General features: G+C 41.1%; 1 protein-coding gene across 14 annotated transcripts in view; it reads right to left on the bottom strand.

Moving 5' to 3' along the window:
* Positions 1-22765, bottom strand: part of BRIP1 (BRCA1 interacting DNA helicase 1) — a 231802-nt gene that overhangs the window by 111479 nt on the left and 97558 nt on the right. For 7 of the 14 annotated variants that reach the window (XM_080982763.1, XM_080982770.1, XM_080982769.1 and 4 more), the window contains exons 17-22: positions 16868-16980; positions 12772-12854; positions 7801-8124; positions 3861-4661; positions 1851-1925; positions 17-95 (exon numbers count right to left, since the gene is read on the bottom strand). In XM_080982763.1, the coding sequence (XP_080838889.1) occupies positions 17-95; positions 1851-1925; positions 3861-4661; positions 7801-8124; positions 12772-12854; positions 16868-16980 (1475 nt within the window). Of the gene's footprint in view, positions 1-16; positions 96-271; positions 3545-3860; positions 4662-7800; positions 8125-12771; positions 12855-16867; positions 16981-22765 lie in introns of those variants that run through there. The other 7 variants (XM_080982774.1, XM_080982764.1, XM_080982775.1 and 4 more) reach the window with 5 other exon arrangements.

Here is a 22765-nt window from a genome sequence, read left to right as displayed (position 1 = left end):
AATAGTAAGATCTTACCAGTTACTTAAGGCAATATTTCTCACCTCCAGAGAATATAGCACAGTACCGACTTGCAAGTTGGAACTCTCAGCATCTCCTTCATAACCATGAAATAACAGAGATATAAACTAACACATTAAAGGCTTTGCTGTGTCTAAACACAGTGTAATAATTATTTTAAGAGAGAACCTATTGGTCTCTCATCACTTAACACAATAATAACAATCATGAGCTCCAACAGAAATAAATTAGTCATCATCGTGAAAGCACAAGCCATTTGGATCAATATTTTATTGCTTGGAAACTTACATACATTGCTAATATAAAAAAGTATTAAAATAAATGACTTGCCCAACATGACTGCATTATACAGAAAGGACTTTATACCCAACTGTTCACTGTTTTAAAAAGGTTTGATGAGCAGATCTTGTCTTACTAAGATCCATTGAAACTTTGCTAATTATTATTGTGGGAGGCTCACAGTTAAAGCGCCGCTTGGTGATTTTTAACAAATATAGAAACTCCATCCTTCCTTAACCTTTGTAGCTCTTGACCATTCTCTAGCCCAGTTTTCTTTCCTCTCTCAGGCTGTAATTAATACTTGATATAGATGTTAGTGCCACCAATTTTTTTAAAAAAAATCTGTTTCTCCCTTTTATGGGCCCTAAATGCTAACTATTTGTTGCGGGACAGCCTGCTCATTTGCTGAATGCAACGCATGTGACTCTTTAGGAAATGCTTTGCTCAAGGCTAACAACACAGCAGCTTCCAGTAAACAGGATAAAGCCGACTCTTTGAAATTCCCATTCAAATGCAAAATATTGTATACCAGCATGAATTAGAATTGCCCTCAGATTTGTTTAACGAAAGTCAGGGAAAAGCTAGCACTGATTAGGGAAGTCTTCTAGGAGTGTCAGAAAAATCTCAGGCTGAAACTGTGACTAGACTGTTGTGAAGTCCTGTGGGGTAATGAAGAAGAGCGTGGGGTGTGTGGAAGCCACTGCACTGTCACAAAATGTGAGAAGTCCCTGTCCATGTAGGGGGGGCCTACCTTGTGGCTCCTGCTTGTGCTGTGGGAACAACTTAAGCACCAGGCCTTCACAGCATTGGTGTTCTCAAGCAGAGTCAAGAGGGTATGTGAAGTATCATAAGACAAAGAAAGGAGCAGTCAATAAGGGCTGTAGTTTAGACACACACCTGGCTGCCTCTTAGCTAGCCGACAGCATATCTTTTTGTTGGGTATCCTGTTTGATCAAAAGCGAAACAGTACTAAGCACGTAACCAATCTTTGAAACACAGTTCCCTGCACATGAATCTGGGACAGATTTTGCAAGATTTCTGCTCCCTCTCTTCTGGAGCTACTTTAGTGGCATGAGAGTTTCCCATCACAGCACGCCACGGCTCCTTTGCGTACCAAAGCTACCCACCCCAGAAACTGGAGCAGTTTAGGCAAAGGAAGAAATTGTGCATTGGAGGCTGGTGTCCATTGGGGCTGGCAGGGAAGAGAAAGCAGGGAGCGCAGGAGTAAGTGGAACTAGAGCCTATCACAGACTAGGTCCATTAATTCTGATTTTGTCCCCATCCTCTTGCTTGCTAAGTTCTAAGGTGACACCACTAACATTAAGGAGGAGGAAGCTGACCCCTGGGCTGGCTGAGGATAGGCTGAACTTGATGGCAATTGTCTCGTTTACCTAACGGGCAGCCTCCACTGGAACTGTGTCATGGAGAAGAGGATGCAAGATTAGACGAGTCATTGGCCAGATCCACTCATTACTTAACCTGATTCCAACTGGATTACTATAACTACCACTATAATCAAACTTGAAAATCTACAAATTGTTTCCAACTTTACCTGTCAGTGACTTGGCCCCTCCTTTAATAGATGGTTTCCTGATTCTTCGTTTATATGTTCTCTGTACTTTCAGTCCTTCAATAAATTCAGGATTTGATTATTATATTGCACCAGTGTGACTAAGAATCAGTGATTTCACGAGGCATTCCCACAATTATTCAAATTATTATGTATTTCCACCACTGAGGACAACTTGGGTCAGGTTCTTAACAACACAACATCATATTCAAGCCCCATTACATACATTTTACACACACGGAATGAAAACTTATAAACCTGGCTGGTCAGTGTCATTTATTTTATCAATATTTTTAAAGTGCTTAAAGCAATAAGCATTTTGTAACCTAAATTCAAACCTGATTGAAAGGAGGACTGAAAGGGTTTTGAAAAAACACCACTGATTCTACCTTTATACGTACATACATGCAGTATACATAACAAAGAATTCTAAAATGAGTATATTTAACTTCAGCACTTCTTATCATCTGTTCCATTTAGGAGAAATATTTTTGATGAGATGTAGAAAATGGTAAATTAAAAAAAATGAAATTAGGCTGCTATGCTGGCATATATTCAACAGTACAAAAGAGGTTATGCTGGCATATGTTCAACAATACAAAGATTTCTAAGGGCCAACTTACCCTTTGTGTGACAAACACAGATATTTCCTGTGGCAAACAGAACAGAAACATGTTTTTCTTCCCAGGGAGTCCTGCTTTGGCCACAATTTTCCCTAGATGTTTAAGGATCAGCAATTGTCAACCATACTTTACACATTTCTTATGCGAAACACAATTGCTGTGTAAAGTGTTAAGAAGCTCTATGGGGTGATTCACACAGCACATCTTCCTAACAAAACTGAACACATCCTCAAGGCTTCAAAACAGCCTTCCTTGATTGTTAGATGTATATATAAAATAAGAGCATGCTAAGTAGGTTTAAGAGGTGATGAAAATGATCTGGATCTGTTTATACTGCTGTGTTCTGGTCCATCTAGCACATGATATATTAAAGCAGAAACAACAGATAAAGAGAGTGGGATTCTTTGCACACAAGCAACAAATTTTGGACCAGTTTTTCCCATTACGTGGCAACTTCTGAAGGTACCACACAGTGAGGTCCATATGAAATCCAGTTGTTAACCCCCCCCCAAATGTAGCAGTGGTTCTGTGTGGCTACCATGCTTCAGCAAAGTTTTTTAGCCAGCCCCCCAAATCTGCCGGTTGCAAAGCAAATTTTTATATTGATCCTCTTCAACACTCCCACCCCCACTTTATTCAGCTGCAGAATTCTCCTGCAGAAAGGAAGCAATCAATGAATTGGGCTGCATCATATTTATTTGAAAATGGTATCTTTCCTGACCACTTCATTGACCAGCTTCCAGTTATTTCTAGGAATAGCCCAGTGATACAAAGCAAAGGCTACTGCTACTTGTGACAGACACACAAGAGATCTTTCCCCAGAGTGCTCCACATGAGTAGGACCCGAGGGTTTACATCAACTGTAACCACGGCAATCATCATGAATCTGGGTTTGGGTTGCAACTGCCTCTGTGCCGGCCACCAAAAGCAATAGCCTTCCTTCCTCCTCCTCTCTTCCCTGTAGCATGTTGAAATGGAAACGCGTGACATGTCAACGCCATGTTGGCTATTTCCATTTCTCTGCTCCACATCCTGATTGCAGGGGTAGGGAACCTTGATGTAACACAATATAACAAAGATAGGGAACCATGCAAGATGATGACACAGTGCCACACAATTTACATTATTAAACATCACCAGAGAGAGAGGAAGGAGGAAACACTCTCTTTTTTCAGATAATATCCAGTGATTCTTACTTAGGTATTGTTTTCATTGTTCTGGTTTTCTGAAAAATTGATTAACTGAAGCCTATCCCTAACATCAGGAAACAACCATAGCTCCATGATTTCTAGTTAAACTAAAAACTCATTCCTAAGGGGTTCCTCCACCCCACCCCACTACTGATAATTAAACTGGACAACGGACACACCTTTGTTTTGTGATCTGGAAAGCTTCTTTCTCTTTGCCTCCTGCTCAGCTTCACCTATGCTATTAGTACTGTGTCCAGCTGCTCTGACTGCCCCTCCAGTACTCTCACTGCTCTGCACGATTCCAGGCTCCTCTGCCTTCAAGTCAGCATCGGTTTTAATGCTGACCATTGCATCTACTAGCTTTAGAGCACTGGTTTCATAAAGCTCTTCAACTTTAATCGAGCTTGCAGTTTCAAAGGAAATCCCAGTCTTGCTGCAAGTATGAGTTGACAACTCCTTTTTCTGTACTGCTGACTCGACACTGTTGAAAAGTTCAGGTGTGAAATAGATACTGTCATCGTTGGCATCTGTCTCTGCAGCTATATCTGATGTTGAAAGGTTCGCGTTTCCTTTCACTGGAGAAAATGCCACGTCCCTCCCTTCTTCATGAGCCCAGAACTGCTGCTCAGTAGGATATTCTTGAATGGCCTTTCCAGCAGAAAAGCTAATCGGTTCTCTACATGGTGACAATCCAGTTGCCCTGTGTTGCTCAACCAAAAACACATTCTGCTGGGGTTCATTTGCAACAAGCTGAGTACTTTCATCCATTGGTATCTTTGGTTGGCATTTAGCTTCGGAGAGGTCCTTCTCATTCAGGGCAAGCAGGGGTGTTGAAGTCAATGGTCTACTGAAATACTGCTTTATACTGAAAGAAGAGAGCTGATTATTTGTTTTCTCCCTCTTGTTCTTCCCGATCAAGGTTTTGGGTTTGGAGTCGGTTAGGTTTTCTTGCTTTACAGTCTGGCAGAATGGCTGAAGATCTGGAATAGAAGGGCAGAGGCATATAACTAGCTGGATAAACAGAATTAGGTAATAATGAATGCTTGTCATTATTTCTAGCATGTACACATCAGAAAACACTGTTCAGTTTCTAGAACAAGGCTGGGCAACTTGTGGGATGATGGGAGTTGTAGTTCAGTAATATAAGCAGGGACACATGTGCCTCATTCCTGCTTTAGAGTTATTTAACTCAGTGGCTTTCAAACCTTCAACCTTCAGGAAACCTTACCAATTTTTCTGCCATTAAATCCCTGCATTACAGAGAATTCTGTTGCATGTTCTAGGGCAAATGCAGTTCACAAGAAGCCCTGACCAGGCTTTTGGGGCCTCAGTGTTGCCTCACAAGAACAGAGAGTGTGCACCAAAAAACATCCTATACCCCTGCTGTGACTGCTCATTGCAAGGGAAGTCTTTCTTTCAGGAAATCTTGCCTGCCATTACTCATTTTCTTACTAAGGAATCTCTGACTAGTTTCCCTCTGTTTCAAAACCAATAAACTAGATTAAACTATTTGTGGAAAAGAAGAGGCACATATTCTCAACTAGCTGTTATGCTTCATTTTGCTTCAGGCTCATTACCCTATTACTCAGTTGTAGTATCTTTTCTTCACCTGGTCTTGTCTGTCTAAGTGATATCTTATTTATGTATTTAGTCACCTTGTGCCAAAGCCTCTAGACAACATTCAATGAAACTAGTGAAAAACATCCAATACAATCAGTACAACTAGTAATAAACCGAGCAAAACTAAACTGCAATAAAAACAACTCAACCCTAGCGTAAATAAATACAGACACCCTTACAAGCAAAAACACATCACCATGAGAGAAACAAAGACAGAATTGAATGATGCTAAAATAATATTATAGCGTTAAAAGATGATAAAAATTATTAAAAGGCTTGGAAGAAGAGGAATGTCTTCATCTGGTGCCAAAGAGTCACTGAAGGAGGCACTGGGCAAGTCTCTTTGGTAGAACATTCTACAAACAGGAGCCACCCATTAAAAGGCCCTATCTTGTCATCATCCTCCATACTTCAGAAAGAAGTTCCTTTCAATTTTGCACACATTTATGCCAATCTAGTAATCCCCAGGGGGCACAAGGACAATGATACAGATGAGAGACAAGAGCTTCTTCATTTACTACAAGGAATGGGATCACTGTCCACTTAAAGTGAATAGAGAAGCCCTTGGGGACCAGGGAGTTTCAGGTATGCACTGAAGCACATACAGAGCTCTGGACTGGGAAGAAAGTAATGACCACAGAAGCCCCTGCAATGTTTAAAATTAGAGGGAAGATATTAGAAGTCCTCTAGCGCAGAAACCCTTCATAGATACTATTAGCATTACATTAACATGGTATTTCCACATTCACAGAACGAACAACAGCATAACTGTGTGTCTTTCCTTCCCTCGAAATTGTGCTACAGCATTAGTAGATTACTAGTTTTAAAATAACTGGATTGATTGACATAAAATAATGTAACAGCCTACGTTAAATGTATACACAACTAGGGTGGGGGAAGAACCTGCCACTGAACCAAATAGCACTTTGTTAAGATGAGTTTAATCCCTTCGTTCCACTCAATAACAAAGAGCCCAATGTGTGTGGCCAAACGCATAGAGACACAAATGTGTGTGTGTGTGTGTGTGTGTGTGTGTGTGTGTGTGTGTTTTGCCTTTCTGACTCCTCATTCTGCACGGGAACAATTCCGGACAACTTTCCAGAATAGTTTTGAGTGGACAAGAGATGCTACAAAGAGAAGAAGAGGGCCTCACTGCCCTGCTACATGTGAAAAAGTTCCAGCATGCACCTTGAGACACTGTTCATCAGTGGGGAAGCATCCACTTTGCATGAAAAAAGTCCCAGGTTCAATCCCTGGCATCTCCAGTTAAAAGGATCAGGAGGTGTCCATGAGATGGGAGTCTAAATGCTAATGAGAAGGGGCAGGATCCCACCAGGTTCTTTTTGAATGTAAGAGATAACAAGGGGCTCTCAGGATTAAAAAATAACAATAATAAAAGTTAAAGGGGGGGGGTTGCAGGTGTGGGGGAAAGACTTCTCTCTGCTTGAGTTCCTGGAAACCCACTAACAGTCACAGCAGAAAATAATAACAACAACCAGTGCTGAGCGATGTCTGGTTTTCAACACTGTGATATCTCACTAGCTAAACATGGCAATATACCGATATACAGTATCACGATGTCTGAAATAAGGATGCAACTATGTAGAGGCGAATGGAGTAATGTCCTGGCAACTGCTACTACTTAGGAGTCTAAAACAGATACATTTTTATTTACCTTTAACATATTGTTGCAACTTTTATTTTATAGTATAGAGCAGGGGTAGGCGACCTAAGGCCCGGGGGCCAGATGCGGCCCAATTGGCTTCTCAATCTGGCCTGTAGATGGTCCGGGAATCAGAATGTTTTTACATGAGTAGAATGTGTCCTTTTATTTAAAATGCATCTCTGGGTTATTTGAGCATAGGAATTTGTTCATTTCCCCCCCCCCCCAAAAAAATATAGTCCAGCCCACCACATAGTCTGAGGGACGGTGGACCAGCCCACGGCTGAAAAAGGTTGCTGACCCCTGGTATAGAGCAACAGGGGTATTAAAAATCATGAGAAATGATGACAGTCTTTTTCTCATATCACAATTTTTTTACATAGCACACACACACATTGTAATTTGTGGTATATCGCCATGCCAAATATTATGAAATTGTTATCATGATGTGGATTTCAAACTGATTTTGGATGATGTATTGATACATTGCCCGGCCCTATAACAACCAGCCTGAACTGCTATAAACAGCTTCCTCTCTCTTTTAATTAATAGTACATTGCTGGATCAGACCAAGAGTCTCAGTAACAAGAATACGCTTGGTATCCATCAGAAATTGGCCAGTGGTTCACCAGGAGACCACAATCTATCTTCTGCTCTAACAAACAGACACCACTCGGCCAGGTGGATACATAATCTGACCTAACATAACACAGCTTCTTATGTTCTTTGGTTCTTACTCGCAAGCAAAAAAGATGAAGTCAACTTTAACAAATTTCCCATAAATATTTCAGGAAACTACTTAAAAGGTTAAAAAAAAAACCCTCAGGAAAACCTACTTTGTTGATTTGCAGATATGTTACATGACTGACTGGATGTCGTTGGATTAATTGCAATGACGTCTGCAGCAGAAAGTGTTTCTAGGGTTAAATCATGCACTTCTCTTTCAACAGTAACACCTGGTGATAGATGAAGAGTTGCCTCCAGGAAAGAACTTGATGACAGATCTTTTGAGCTTGAAGACATGAGCACAGATCTGTCGTTATCCTGAGTCGAAGAATCTGTGCTCTTCTGGTTTGTTTTAGCAAACGCATCCAAAGAACCAAGGGCACAATCGAAGTTTTCATGGTGCTGGACTAGCTGACGAATCCATTTTGACAATCCTTGGGAAAGAACAATTTTATTTTATTATTACTATATAGCAAGACAGGGAAGTTATGTGATCAAAGTTGTACATGTTTAAAACCTTATAAAAACTGTGTTGCTGTAGTTTCTTCTTGCACTAGGCACACAACTTTGAATTATTTGAATTCAAAGATTTGAATCATTTGGTCTAATTTTGTAATGGCAATGAAGAGTTAGAACCTGATTTACGGATACTGCTGGCCATGACATGGTATATTAGAATAGAAAAGGGAAACTGGCTGCTTGGGGGCAACCGAGTCATATGGGCAGGGTACAAATACAACAACAACAACAACAACAACAACAACAACAACAACAACAACAACAACTATTATTATTATTATTATTATTATTATTATTATTATTCTGCCACTACACAATTCAGCTGTGCCTTCTCCTACTCAAGGCAAGACACATGGGAGTAAGCGACAAGGATGCATACAGGGGAGGGATGTACCCAAGTCTAACTTCCCCATAGAAATAGGGGAAAGGAGGTTAAAGAGCTATTTGCCTCTGGTATTGGCTTCCATGGCACTGGGTGGAGCAAATGTTGATGGCCCTTTAGCCCTTGCTCAAGTCTAAGTGTTTGTCCCCTGTTAAAAATGAGTTGCCAAACAGAGTTTTAGAAAGCCACACTATATGATAATGAGAACGTTAATAGATTATCACAGTGAAAATAGTATGGAGAGCAACCCACAACATGAAAACTGAGCATTAAAATAATGTTGTGTGCACACAGAGTTGCATCCAGTGTTCTACTCACAGAGTAAACCTATTGAGATTATGTCCATTAATTTAAATGGGTCTACTCTGAGTAGAACTTAACTGAATGCAACCAACACACGGAATCGAATTATGCTGAAATGGCAAAATTAATGGGTGTGTTAAGAAACCAAGAGGAAAAAAATATACTAAGGAGTGGGGAATATTTGTGGAATATTTGAAAAATCATGGTATGCAACTAAGTGCATTGGTAGGGTTAACTTAAATCAAAGCAGTTGAAAGTATTATTAAGATTAGGTAAAGGTAAAGGGACCCCTGACCATTAGGTCCAGTCGTGACCGACTCTGGGGTTGCGGCACTCATCTCGCTTTATTGGCCGAGGGAGCCGGCGTTTGTCCGCAGACAGCTTCCAGGTCATGTGGCCAGCATGACTAAGCTGCTTCTGGCGAACCAGAGCAGCACACGGAAACGCCGTTTACATTCCCGCCGGAGCGGTACCTATTTATCTACTTGCACTTTGACGTGCTTTCGAACTGCTAGGTTGGCAGGAATTACTAAGATTAGTTGTAGAATAATTTAAAAATGGAATAAAGTGTTAAAATTTTAAATAAGAGAAGAAACCACAAAAGGGGGAGGGAGTCTGATTTGTATCTGTATTGGAAGTATGACATTGTAAGATTTGTATTTGCAAATTCTTAAAAACTGAAAATAAAATTTATTTTAAAAACCACACAGAATTTACTATATTTATGATTTATTTTATCTTTTTGTTATGTATGTTCTGTTTTTATACTGTAAACCACCCTGTGATCTTTGGATGAAGGGTGGTATAGAAATTTAATAAAAAATTATGAAACTATTTAAGAGGGAAAGAAATGCTGGTGGCTTTATGCTTTGAAGGAAAGGGATTTCTTTGTTGCTATCTTTTTACCCCCCCCCCCCCTTTTTAAAAAACAAACAAACCGCTGATCATTTTAAAAGCAGTTTCAGTGCATGTGTTCTGATAAAGACTGAACAAGTGGAATCTTTTGAAGTCAATTACATTTTTGGATTCTATTATACCAAGGGTATAATAATCATTCTATCTTTGGATATATTTAATTCATAAGCATCCATTGCATTTTCTGGCAAATTGCTTTGTTTCAACAAGAAATGTGCTACTGAGAATCAGTAGTGCAGCCCCCAACTTCTTGAAAAACCTGCCATGATTACTGCTTCTAAAATTACCGAGAAAGACTCTCATGTGAGGCAATGATATCCTCCCATCTTGCTGCCTTTTCTGAGACAAGGGAAAGACCCTTCGTACGATAGAATCTGAGCACCATCTACTGTCAAGACAAGGGCAGTTTTTGCTTCATCTCCTCCCTTCGCTCAAATTGCTTAGAAACACCAAAGGGGAAAATAGGTGCCATCTCTATTTGATGTTCACAGCCTAATATTTAAAGCAGTTTCTTCTACTTAGTGTGTACTAGTGGACCAATTTATCTGTCATAATTACCAAACGTTTGCTGGTAACAGGGCTGACTGTATCCGAGCGGGTGATGTTTGCAGCTACTTAAAAGCATTTCCAAGAGTACTGAAACATTCCTTCCCCTTTTTGTTGACTTTTTTTCAAGAAAATGTTTGCCAACTCACTTACAATAGCCTTCCCTAAAAGGTGGCCTTTTCCATGTTGTTGGACGCCAACTCCAAATCATTTACAATAACCTTCCCCAACGTGTGGCCCTTTGGATGTTGTTGAGGCACCAAAATGTCTAGCTTTTATTGAAAAACTGACACACTGGGATATTTCAGCATAGCTATTCTACACTTCAAAGCGAAGTAGATTAAGAACTAACCTCACTCAGTCAAAACAAGGAGATGCAAAATTAAGACAGAGAAGACATTCTGATGCCCCCACCTTATATATATTTTAATAGCTAATAAGGCTGAATGATTATGAATATTTAAAAAGGTAGTACCTGTGTTTGCCCTTCACAAAAACGCCCCTCAGATTACTAATTTATACTGGGCAATGAATTTATCTAGGGTGGTTGATTGCTTTGGTACAATGTCAGTGTTATCAGTCATAAGGATTTCATGAGATCCATATTTTATTTACCTCTCACTACATTTTTAACTGTGAGATTTTGTATCTGCAGTAGCAAAGCTGGAGGCCAAAACACATTCCCACCCACCCACAATTTATTCAGCTACTTTAATTAGAAATTCACACAGTAACAAACTAGGTAACAGACTGCAATGCACAATGGACTAAAACAAGAGGGAATTGCAATGAAACTTTGCCGCACTGTATCATCAACCCAAACTGGAGTGTTCCTGTTCAGGGTTCCAGCCAGTTAGGAATGATGTCTGCTAATAAATTGTAAGTTGTAAAGGGCTGAAGCAGGACATTCCTCAACAGAGATTTGACTTTGCATGGCTAATGCACATGCTTGTTCCTCATTGGACTATGTGTGTTAGTTTTCGTACTTCTGCAAATTTCATAACTCTCCATAAGATGCTGACACCTCCTTCTTGCTCCGGCTCCATTTCAGTCAGCACTCGCCACTCAAGCTCATTATTAGAGGGAGAGATATGAAAATGCTTGATGTTTCCAAATGTCACAGTGATTCATATGGCCCAAGAAGAAGTTTTTCGAATGCCAGAACTAGACATGACGGAGGATGTGTGGCTGCTGTTGAAGAGAGCAGTTCTATGTCTCTGCCTCTCCTTACTAACTTCTAGCAACTGATCACATCTAACTCCTGACATGAAGTTGTCACATTCTGGGTTTCAGCACCCCGGCAGAGGGCATCCAATGAAGTGCAGTAGGAAAGCTCTTAAATGAGCTGTTGACGTGGCAGAAATATGGAAGAGACCAGAAGTTACTGGGGAGAGGAGGAGACGCAGTGCTGCTGCTTTACAGAAAAGCCATGCACCCTCCATTAACTTCTTGCCCAAGCAAGTTGACAGCAATTTGCCACTTCACACAGATCAATTTACCATAGCAAAGCATAGGTGCATTGTTCATATGTGATGGTGCAAAATACTTACAACCCAACACAGAAGTTATGCCTTGAAGGCTTTTTATTTTACAGTAAATAAAATATTATCACCTGCACCAAAGTGACATAGGTATAGGAAAGTGATATATTTATAGGAAAACAAATCACAGGAGATGATGCCCTAAAATTTAATTTTTAGAATTACCTTTGCTTGCGTTAGATATATGCATAGGAAAGGGGTCTGGTTCCAATCAGAGTAGACCCATTAAGATAATAGGATCTACTCTTACTTGGAGACAACCCTAGATATGGAAGCATCATAGCTCTGTGGGAAAGGGCATGTTTTGCATGCAGAAGGCCCAAGGCTCAATGTCTACAACAGGCTTCCTCAACCTCGGCCTTCCAGATGTTTTTGGCCTACAACCCCCATGATCCCTAGCTAGCAGGACCAGTGGTCAGGGATGATGGGAACTATAGTCTCAAAACATCTGGAGGGCCAAGGTTGAGGAAGCCTGGTCTAGAATCTTCAGGGGGAAGGGTCACGTAGCAGATGATGGGGAAGACCTCTGCTTGAGATATTGAACAGCTACTGCCACAAGGGGAAGAACCATAGCTCGGTGGCTGAGCACATGCCTTGCTTGCATGCAGAAGCCCTCAGCATAACCTTAGAATCTGGGGTAGCTAACATGATGTCCTCCAGATGCTGGTGTACTACGACCCTTATCATCCCTGACAACAGGTCATGTTGACTGATGGGAGTGGAGCCCAACAATGTATAGAGGGCATCACATTGGCTCTCTCTGTTTTAGATCAACCAGCACAGCAGCAACATGATCCAAAGCCATGGCCATGATATATATGGGCTATAAGTCAAGTGTCACTAACTAACATCTCCAGGGTATTCATGTGTCTTACCAGCTATGTATTTGTTTGGGTTCCTTCTGAAGCGGTCATCAACTAAAATAAGCGCTCCCCAATCGCTCCTGTGGCGAATACACCTAAAACAGAGCAACAGGTGAGAAAACAATACATGATGGCTCTTAATGGGTTTTTTTAAAAAAAATGTTTGGGAAAGGGGGAATATAAGAATGTCCATGATATTTACCTGATAGAACTGTTTCAGCTATCACTAAAACTTACAAAGCTTCAGCTAATCATCAGGGTGTTAATTATCTAATACCCGTAATGTTCTGAGTCCACTGAAATTGGTACTCACGCCCAAGGTGGAAATGATTGTAGTGGGTTAATTGGAGAGGACAAAGCAGAGACTAAATATTTCAGCACAAATAAGAAGTGACTGAGGGACCTGCTCCCTGCCTTGCAGACCTTCTTCAACCTGGCCTGGGAAGGCGTAGCCCTGACTGACTGCAGCTCCAGAAGCTGAGGCTGCTGAAGAGGCCATCTTGGCTGTTTCTTAGTGCAGATCCAGTTCACTGAGCCTGAGCTTCCACAGCTTCCACCTGCCATGAACAACCATTGGCAGGACTGGCAGCAAAAGCAGCAGCAGCAATATTCTATGTTGATGATAATATTTTATTCTCTTGTTAATTACGTTGTTCTAAATGTGAATTTTACCTATTTGACTTCCTTTAGCAATGTTTTCTTCTGAAATGTTTAAGATAATTTTTTTTGTTAACTTTGCTCCATTAAATGTGTATTCTGTAGTTGATCTCCTTTGGACTGTTTTATTCTGAGATCTTTAAAATAATATTTTAGTTTCCTGTTAATTATTGCTTTGAATGTATAGGGAAGTTTTTAATGTCTGATGTCTCGCAGTGTTTTAGATTTTTTTGGAAGCTGCCCAAAGTGATTGGGGCAACCCAGTCAGATGGGCACAGTACAAATAAAATTATAACCATAACCATAATAGACTTTCTTCAGTAATATTTTATTATGGATTGTTGTTTTTTTAAAAAGAATCATGTGTTGTAAACCGCTTTGAGATGTTTTCTTAAAAATATAAATGTAAAGCGGTATAGAAATGAAATGAATAATATTAATAATAACAAAAATAAAAGAGAGGCATGTTTATTTCATATCTAACCACTTGTACTTTGATCATGGATGTAACTGCTTTTCTGCCACTAAGCTTGCTGGACAATGGCATCAGTAATAACAACACCGAGTCCTGTGGCACCTTGAGGACTAATTTTTTAAAATGTAATTAGGCACAATCCATCAGGAATCTCACAGCAACATATCCACGCTGATGGCCCTCACTACCTCAAAATATTGTGATGGGCACCAATACAGATGGCTTTAAAGAGGAATGAAGACAAAATAAGGTAAGGGTAACAAGGACTACTAGGCATTATGGATTTATTACTCCCCGTGTTAAGAGGCAATAGTCCTCTAAACAGCTGTCACTGGGAATCACAAGTAAGGATAGTACACTCATGCCCTTCTTATGGACTTCCCATAGGCATCTGGTTGGCCACTGTGAGAACACAATACTGGGCTAAATGGGCCTTTGGTCTTATCTGATAGGGCTCTTCTTACGAGTTTCTAGAAACATAACCCACCAGTTGCTCCTTGTGTAACTCCCTACTGCCCAGGGACTTGCGCAGAAGCAACTCTTAAGAGATTGGCCCTTCTTATTGATATGACGAGCCTGTAACAAGCTCACCACCAGAAAATTCTGCAGGTGGCCTTTCAGTGAAGTCTTCATCACCAGGGGAGTGTGGGGGAAAGAGCCAGAAAAACGAAAGCCAAGTGCAAAATTGTGTAGTTAAAATAAATGTATTGGGCCCACTGGAGACATATCCCACACCTTTCAAGTGAAGCAATGCTGCAATTTCATGGCAGAGTTGTCACCTGGCCATGCGCAACATCTGGCATATTCCCTCCCCCTCAAGTGATCACATTTCATGGACTTCATGTTACTTCAAATACTACCACAGCAATATGAAAACGCCACATCTGAGACTTAAACCAGCTCACCTTTTATTTGTCAGTTTATGCATGTTGGAATACAGAATAAAAACCCATGAAATAACTATGTCCTTCACATGGGCAGGTATTTTGTACCTGTAAATCTTGCTTAGGGTTTAGTTTGGCAGCCACACTATAATTTCAGGTGTATTTATAGGATCTTTCTTGTTTTTTTTAAAAAAATTGTTTGTTTGTTTTTTTACAGTTAGGGGATTTTTCTGAGTTATATCACCTCAGAGACACATGCGAATCTAGGTCACAAGTAGATGAAGTCTACCTTGCTTATGGTACCTTGCAATCTCATTCCATGATAGACCCTTCCACTGCTCCATCTCCATCACTATGGGATGGTCCTATGGGTGAAAACCTATTCATAACAGTTTTTCTAGGGATGGGGAAGGAACTTCTGCATGCAAAGCAGATGTTCTTCTACTGAGCTAAAGGTCCTTCCCTGCCTCCAGCTGGACTTAAATCCCTTTAAAGACGTTCCTTTTGGTTTTCCATACCAATCTCCCTCCAGCCATAGCAAGCTGCCATCTGGCCCAGTACTGTTTTGTTGGACTCCAGGGTCTCAGGCAGAGAGAGGTCCTTCTCATCATCCAATAATTGTTTCTGTTAATTGGAGGTGCTGGGGAATGAACCTGGGACCCTCGGCCTACAAAGCAGATGCTCCATTGCAGAGCTACGCCCCCCAGACATTTTAGAGTGCAAGCCTAAGGGGGAAAGCTGTGTCTATCTTCTGGTGTATGAAACACACTAGATACTGTAGGCAGCCTAGATAGAACTGCCAGGTTGGAAGGGACCCCGAGGATCATCTAGTCTAATCTCCTGCAATGCAGGAATATGCAGCTGTCTCATATGGGGATTGAATCTGCGACCATGGTATTATCAGCATCATGCTCTAACCAGATGATAATGATAATAAATATCTACTCTATTTTTGGAAAGTTGTCTGTTTGCTATGCATTTGGACAACTTTTTAGATGTCATAACCACATGGTTCCTGAGATCAAGGAGCAGGTTTTTGTCTATATTTTGATATGACTATTTTAAGACAGGATGGTGCACTGAACCTTTTGAAACTGCACTAATCTTAACAACCGATTTCAAACCTGTAGTGATTTTGTGGTTTCTTAAAATCCCTCAGCAATGCTGGCTATGAGAGGCTGCTAGTTATTATTGATGTTCCCATTTCTTTACCAGAATTTTTTTTGTTTAAAGCACTTATTTGTTTAAAGCACTTATTCCCCTACTAGTTTGCTGTAGAAAAAACAACAGCAGTGAAGAGGCACCTTCTCAGCAAATACTAAGGAGAAAGAGGGAAGCTTTTTTTGCTTTTGGAAAGCTGTGTACTTTGTTTCCAAGAAGACCAAGATACTTTTTTTTGAAAGGATCAGATGAATATTCATATTTCCCAAAGAAGCAAATGCTCTGCTAGAACAAACAAACAACACCAGGTTTGGCAAGCCTAGTGAGTAAGACAATGAAATGACATATAAAGAAAACTTTACAATACAAGTGGCATAGCTTGAAAGCGAGGAAGGTGCAGGCTACAGCCAGAAATCTCCAGTACTGCTTTGCAAAACGCCTTGTTACTCGATTCTACAAAACATCACTTCAGCTTTAGCTGAACTGGTGTACAAGATGTTTAGTCCACAGAGAATGCAGGTCACAAATGTTTACAAGACTGCAGATTATAGTTCAGAATCACTTACAGCAAAGTGAGGGAGCTACTGGGTTCAGCTATAAGTGGGATTTTTTTCCTCCAATGTTTTGGGGCACCTCTCTACTTTGTTGGTTGTTGGAGGGTTGGAAGAAGGGCTGTGACTCAATGGCAGAGCACCCACTTTGGATGCAGAAAGTTCCAGGTTCAATTGCCAGCGTCTCCAGGTCAGGACGTGGGGGCAACTCCTGCCCTTGCCACACCCTTCTCATCTCTGATTATGATTCTTGTTCACCTGTTTGTGTCTCTATTAGTTTTGTTTTCTATTAATTGCAATTTTGCAAACAAAACGAAACAAAACTAGATAAAGCCCCAAATATATATGGATCTATACAGGAATAATCTAATTCTACTCACCTGCCCAATGCTTGGTTGAGAGCTCTGAAGGCCTGGATTTCATACCACTGGCTGCCTGGTAGAAGTCCTCTGTCTTTGGAATGTAGATCATTGTACTTCCTCTTAAGCTCAACCTGGAGAAATTACAATATATTTTAAAATTCCTGCATAAATTTCAAGTAGTACAACTGTTAATTTGCCTTATCAAGTAATTATCAAAACAAGAGAATGGCTTTTTCAGCTGCCAAACTGCTCTATTATTGTGGACAAAATGATAAATAAAACTAATTCAGGTAACCAGCAGATATCTATATATTAATTTTATAACTCTGAAAGAACTTTCCGAGCTGGAGTCTATACTTAACTTTGTTTAGGGATGCAAGTCTAGGAAAACCAGCTACAAAAATATTTTAAAATGCTTCTTATGGTTCTCAGTCTGTTAACATTGTACATGTTGGTAAAATAGTTGATATCACCTTTCTTTTCTTTCACTCCACTTTTCCCCCTGAGTGCACATGGCTCCTCACTTTGCTACGACTTTGAGGATTCTCAGCAAAGTGGGAAACTGCATAAACCATGCTTTGCACTGAACAGCTGAAATACAAATTATGATTTGGATCTAAAGGGCAGTTAGGGCAAACTATGATTCTAAGACATCCATTACATCCAGTCTGTGGACCTCTGGTAGCCCTGGAAACAGGACAGGTACTTCCTGTGGATAGGTGGGGGTACAATTCTACCTCCCCTCTCTTGTGAAGTACAGGCTAAAAAATAGTTAGAACTCCTCCTAACACATCTATCTGCTCAGACACGAGATGGAATTTTTCAGAAAGTGGAATATTGAGTACCAGCAAGCCAAGCCAAGCTCCTTGCCCTCCTTTTCCAAAGGCAGGGAAGGCACTTGGATCAGGATGGAAAAGCCCAGGCCTGCTATTCAAGCTAAACAACAGGTTTAGTTTGAAAAACGAAAGGCATAAAGCTACACAAAGGAAGGTTAATTTCACTGCTCTTTTGTTCTATATTAACCTTTTAAAACTGACAACTGAAAGGACACGCTTCAAGAGATAAAACAGCAGACTTCTAACCACTTCTGACAGGTAACTTTCAACTCGAATTTGGGTAAGGATTCTTTTCTTTTTATGTTATTTTATGTGCCTATGCCCTTTTAGAAAAAACAGCCTGTCAAATTTACAAATTCAAACTTTGCAGCCAGAAAATAAATCCAGTTTGATTTCACAGATCTAATATTTGTTTCCGTCACTCAGAATTTATTGATTGGGGGCTGAAGGTTCCCCCTCCTGCATTTAAAGTTTGCTGAGCAAGCCTTATATAGAACAGGCCCCAAGTAGTTTTTGCAAACCATTTCCAGTTCCAGACTCTCTCTCTCTCTCTCTCTCTGTGTATATATATATATATATATATATATATATATATATATATATATCCTGCCCCTTCCATTCTGATGATCAGTGCAGCAAGGCTGCCTGAGACCCGAGTTCTCTTCTGCAACCTCACAGAAACATCCAGGAACTAAAGTAGAACTTGTTGGATTAGGCCAAAGGCCTGTCAACTCCAGTGACCCACAGTGGCCAACCAGGTATCTGTGGGAAGCTCACAAGCAGGACCCGAGTAAAACAGCACTCTCCCCACTTGTGATTTCCAGCAACTGGCATTCAGAGACATACTAACTCCAACAGGGTCCTATGCAAAAGAACAGTCCAATAGGTTCTGCCTCACAGGGCAGATCTGGTCTGTGCCTTACATTTCTTTGCACTTAATGCCATGCAAAATTAGCCACCCCATGTTACTTCGGAGCTCTGCCCTTCTTGAGTTAAGCAGGACATGAACCTCTGTAAGTAAATGATGGAAAATAAAAGGCTGCCTTTGGTCAGCAACTAAGTTTCCTGGAAAAGGTAATGTGTGGGAGGGCAGATTTGTCCCTGGGGCTTCTAGTTGCTGACCCCTGGATATAAAAACTGTATAGCTATTTTAAATAACAAGACAGCATTTTTTGGAGGGGGGTGTAGAGACACAGTGTATCACTGCTTAATAACAGAATAACAGAAAATAAATTCAAACCCTTGTGTCTGCTCATTAAGGGTTAAAGCGTTCCTTGTGAATCACGTAACAGGTAAAAGGTCAGCGCACGTCACTTTAACGCAATCAGAATCCATTTCACTGTATACGTTTGCATTATCAGGCATCACCGTGACGCCCGATTCAACATGACATGCTGCATATGTGGAAAAGCCAGCGTCTCCTGCTAGCAAATATCCTAAATGTGCAAGTAAAGCACAGGCTAGAAGGGATTAGTTAAAATGTCAAAAGACAGCCCTTTACTTCTACCTGTTCATCCTTAAAAATATACTCCTAGCTATCAGGCATGCTTTGCAGACAAAGAGCTCCAGCGAGGAGCAGCAGAAGGCCTGTGGCAAGCCATGTCATCTTGTAGCTGTCAGAGAGATTAGGCTTTGATCTATCTGGGAGGTCACGGTCGCATTCATATTAGCCGGAGTCTAACAGCATTATACCTGTTAACCACTGTTTCCTTAATGCTTAATTAGACAGACCTCCCCTGCAACTGAACATTAACCAAGAATGTTCCCTCCTCTTGCTCTATTTCGTCCCCTTCCTCACCATTTCCACACCAAGCCGAGTTTTCAAGAAAGAAAAGAACAGGCTGTAAACAAAAACTTTTTGCCTTCCAATCTATGAGCAAAGAAATGCTTTGGAATGATTTAAAGGGCCTGGATCGCCTTCCTCAAGTGCCCTTTTTTTTAGTGCTTTCTCCATGCAGAAGGTTAATTACACATTATGGAGAAGATATTTAGAAAGGGGGGTGAAATACAGGAAGGGATAGAAGAGAGATTCTTCTTTGGGGAATCAAGAGGGAGGGCACACTTGAAATGGAGGGCTTCACCCCTGTTTTTTAATTCATTTATAAAAATATTTATAGACCACTAAGTCATAAAAAAATCCCAGAATAATAATAATGTTGTTGTTAGCCGGCCTGAGCCCGGCTTCGGCTAGGGAGGGCGGGAGATGAATAAAATTAATAATAATAATAATAATAATAATAATAATAATAATAATAATACAATTTTCCTACCACCCTTTATCAGAAGATCCCAGGGTGGTATACAACATTAAAAACACATTACAGAACATCTGTTGTAGCTCATACTTGAGATTAGACAAATTCATGGCGGGTGAGCCCACCAATGGCTCGGCTCTGCTTCCATGGTTAGAGACAACAGTGCTTCTGCATCCCACTTGCTGGAAACTGCAAGAGGTGAGAGTGCTCTTGTGCTTGGGTCCTACTTGCAGGTTCCCCACAAGTATCTGACAGGCCACTGTGAGAACAGGATACCTTGGTTTGCGGACAGTCTGGTTTGCATACGTTTGGATTACAAACACGTCAAACCCGGAACTGCGTGTCCCGGTTTGCGAACTTTTTTTGGATTACCACCCATTTTTTGGGAGGCCCCATTGGCGAAAGTGCGCCTTGGGTTACAACCTGTTTTGGTTTACAAAGGGACCTCCGGAACAGATTATGGTTGTAAACCAAGGTACCACTGTACTGGACCAAATGGGCCATTGTCCTGATCCAGCAGATTCTTATGTTCTTACAGTGGTGCCCCGCAAGACGAATGCCTCGCAAGACGAAAAACTCGCTAGACGAAAGAGTTTTCCGTTTTTTGAGTCGTTCCGCAAGACGAATTTCCCTATGGGCTTGCTTCGCAAGACGAAACATCTTGCGAGTTCTTGCGAGTTTCTTTCCTTTTTCTTAAAGCCGCTAAGCCGTTAATAGCTGCTAAGCCGTTAATAGCCGCTAAGCCGCTAATAGCCGTGCTTCGCAAGACGAAAAAACCGCAAGACGAAGAGACTTGCGGAACGGATTAATTTCATCCGTGCCAGTGCTAAAGGAGACAAGAATTTGCAAAGTGCCTTTTGGGGTGCGGGGAATACTAAATGAGCTAGAAAAATTATGAACAACAATGTTAGGAGGACGTCACAAACGTTCAGCACAGCTTGCTGGGTGGTCTTGGGCAACCCAGTTCAGATGAACTGACCTCAAAGGGGTTGGAGATAAGAACACTGCTGCCTTCTACGTTTCGGATGGGAAAGCCTAAATATCTAAATGCCTAAACATCTCAGTCTGTCTATCCACCAACTCCAAGCCAGCGAAAAGGTGCCAGATGAGGCCCTGGACAAATTCCTCTCGAAGAATCTTTCCCCTCTTCTTGACTGTGGAAAGCTCTGCGGAAGCATCTTCTATTCTATCAGACATTTAAGCTCTGTTAAGACACGTGCATACAACAAACATGGTAACATAAAGCCTTATACTGAGTTATTAGACAGCTGGTCCACATAGCTCAGTACTGTCTACACTGGCTGGCAGTGACTCTCCAGGGTTTCAAGCAGGGGATATTCCCAGCCCTATGTGGACGTGCTGGGGATTGAACCGGGGACTTTATACGTGCAAAGCAGCTGCTCTACCACATCCAAGGGTGACGGGGCAATAAGGAGGGAGGGAAGCCATGGAGCAATAATCACTGGGCATGGGGCAACAATCACTTTGCAAGCAGCATGCATGCCTTTTATTCTAGGAGCTGATCAAGATTAGACAGGAAGGAAGCAAGGGCATTCTGAATGTAGGAGTCAAGCATGCTTCCAACTTTAACCCCCCACCCCCACCAAAAAAATGATATCAAATTTTTTTGGAAACATCGGCTTAGTTCAACAAGCAGCTTCGACATAAAGCTGATGCGATTCTCAGAGCATGTGACGCTGGAAGCTCTAAAGAGATTAAAATATCCTCACATAAACAAAATGTTAAGATCGGCATGGCACTGCTTTATTCCTGAGCGATAAAGCCTTTTAGAAGCGGGAGTTCAGCCCATTAAATAAATATAAGGGCTAAACCTGTTAAAACGTAGGGATTCAAACCATTAAGAAAACTTTGCCTCAGTAAAAATAAACACATTGTCCACCAGACACTCATGCAGAAAGGTTTTATCTGTAGCCAAAGTAGGAACCTTTCGACCCAAAACAGTTTAAAGCAAAAACCCACACCAGAGCAGGAAGAATTCGCAGAAGAAACATTTTCCATTCAGTATCAGCATACTGTAAACACAGTTATCAGGGCAAACTATCGCAATATAAATTTTACTGACAAATTGCTGCTTTGGGCTTTGTACACTGCATAACCTAAATACAAGGAAAACAGACTGTATTTGTTTTTTTAAAAATCTGGTACATTTTTCACAATTTTCAAGAGAAGCAGCTTTAATCTAATACAGTGCAATATCTTGCTAAAAATTAATGGGGATGCTGGTTGGGGGAGAACAAACTAAAACAGGCTTTTACAAACTAAATGAACGGGTGGTTTAGGACAGCCACAAGCAGCCCAATATATTTTGCTCCCTACGGTGAAGGATAGATGTCCCTCTCCCAGACCTGGGCCAGAGCCTGGACCTCACAGCCAGCCTTCCTTCAAATCTGAAGAACCAGTCTGGAAGTGCAGGGAGCACACCAAGAGGGAGGCAATGGAAGAGAAGAAGAACATCTGTCTTCAAGCAAGAGGGTTGGTCCTTTAAGGCTCTAAAGTTCTATACAAGGGGGTGGAGCCTGAAGGGCTTTCCCAGATGATCTCAGTGATCTACTGGGATATACAGGGTAAGGCAGTCCTTAAAGGACCCTGGTCCTAATAATATGGCTGAACACTAGTACTGGTGGACAAGCTTAGGAACACATGAAGCTGCCTTGTACCAGGTCAGACTTTATCTAGCCCAGGATTGTCTCCATTGACTGGCAGTGCCTCTACAAGGTCTCAAGAAGAGAAAGGGTCTCTTCCCACCATCGGAAATGTCAAGGATCAAACTTGGAACCTTCTGCATGTAAAGCATGTACACTCTA

Source organism: Podarcis pityusensis (genome assembly GCF_964106645.2).
Source record: "Podarcis pityusensis genome assembly, chromosome: 15".
Classification (NCBI taxonomy): Eukaryota; Metazoa; Chordata; class Lepidosauria; order Squamata; family Lacertidae; genus Podarcis; species Podarcis pityusensis.
Note: the sequence above shows the minus strand (reverse complement) of the source record. Positions and strands in the feature narration are given on the sequence as shown.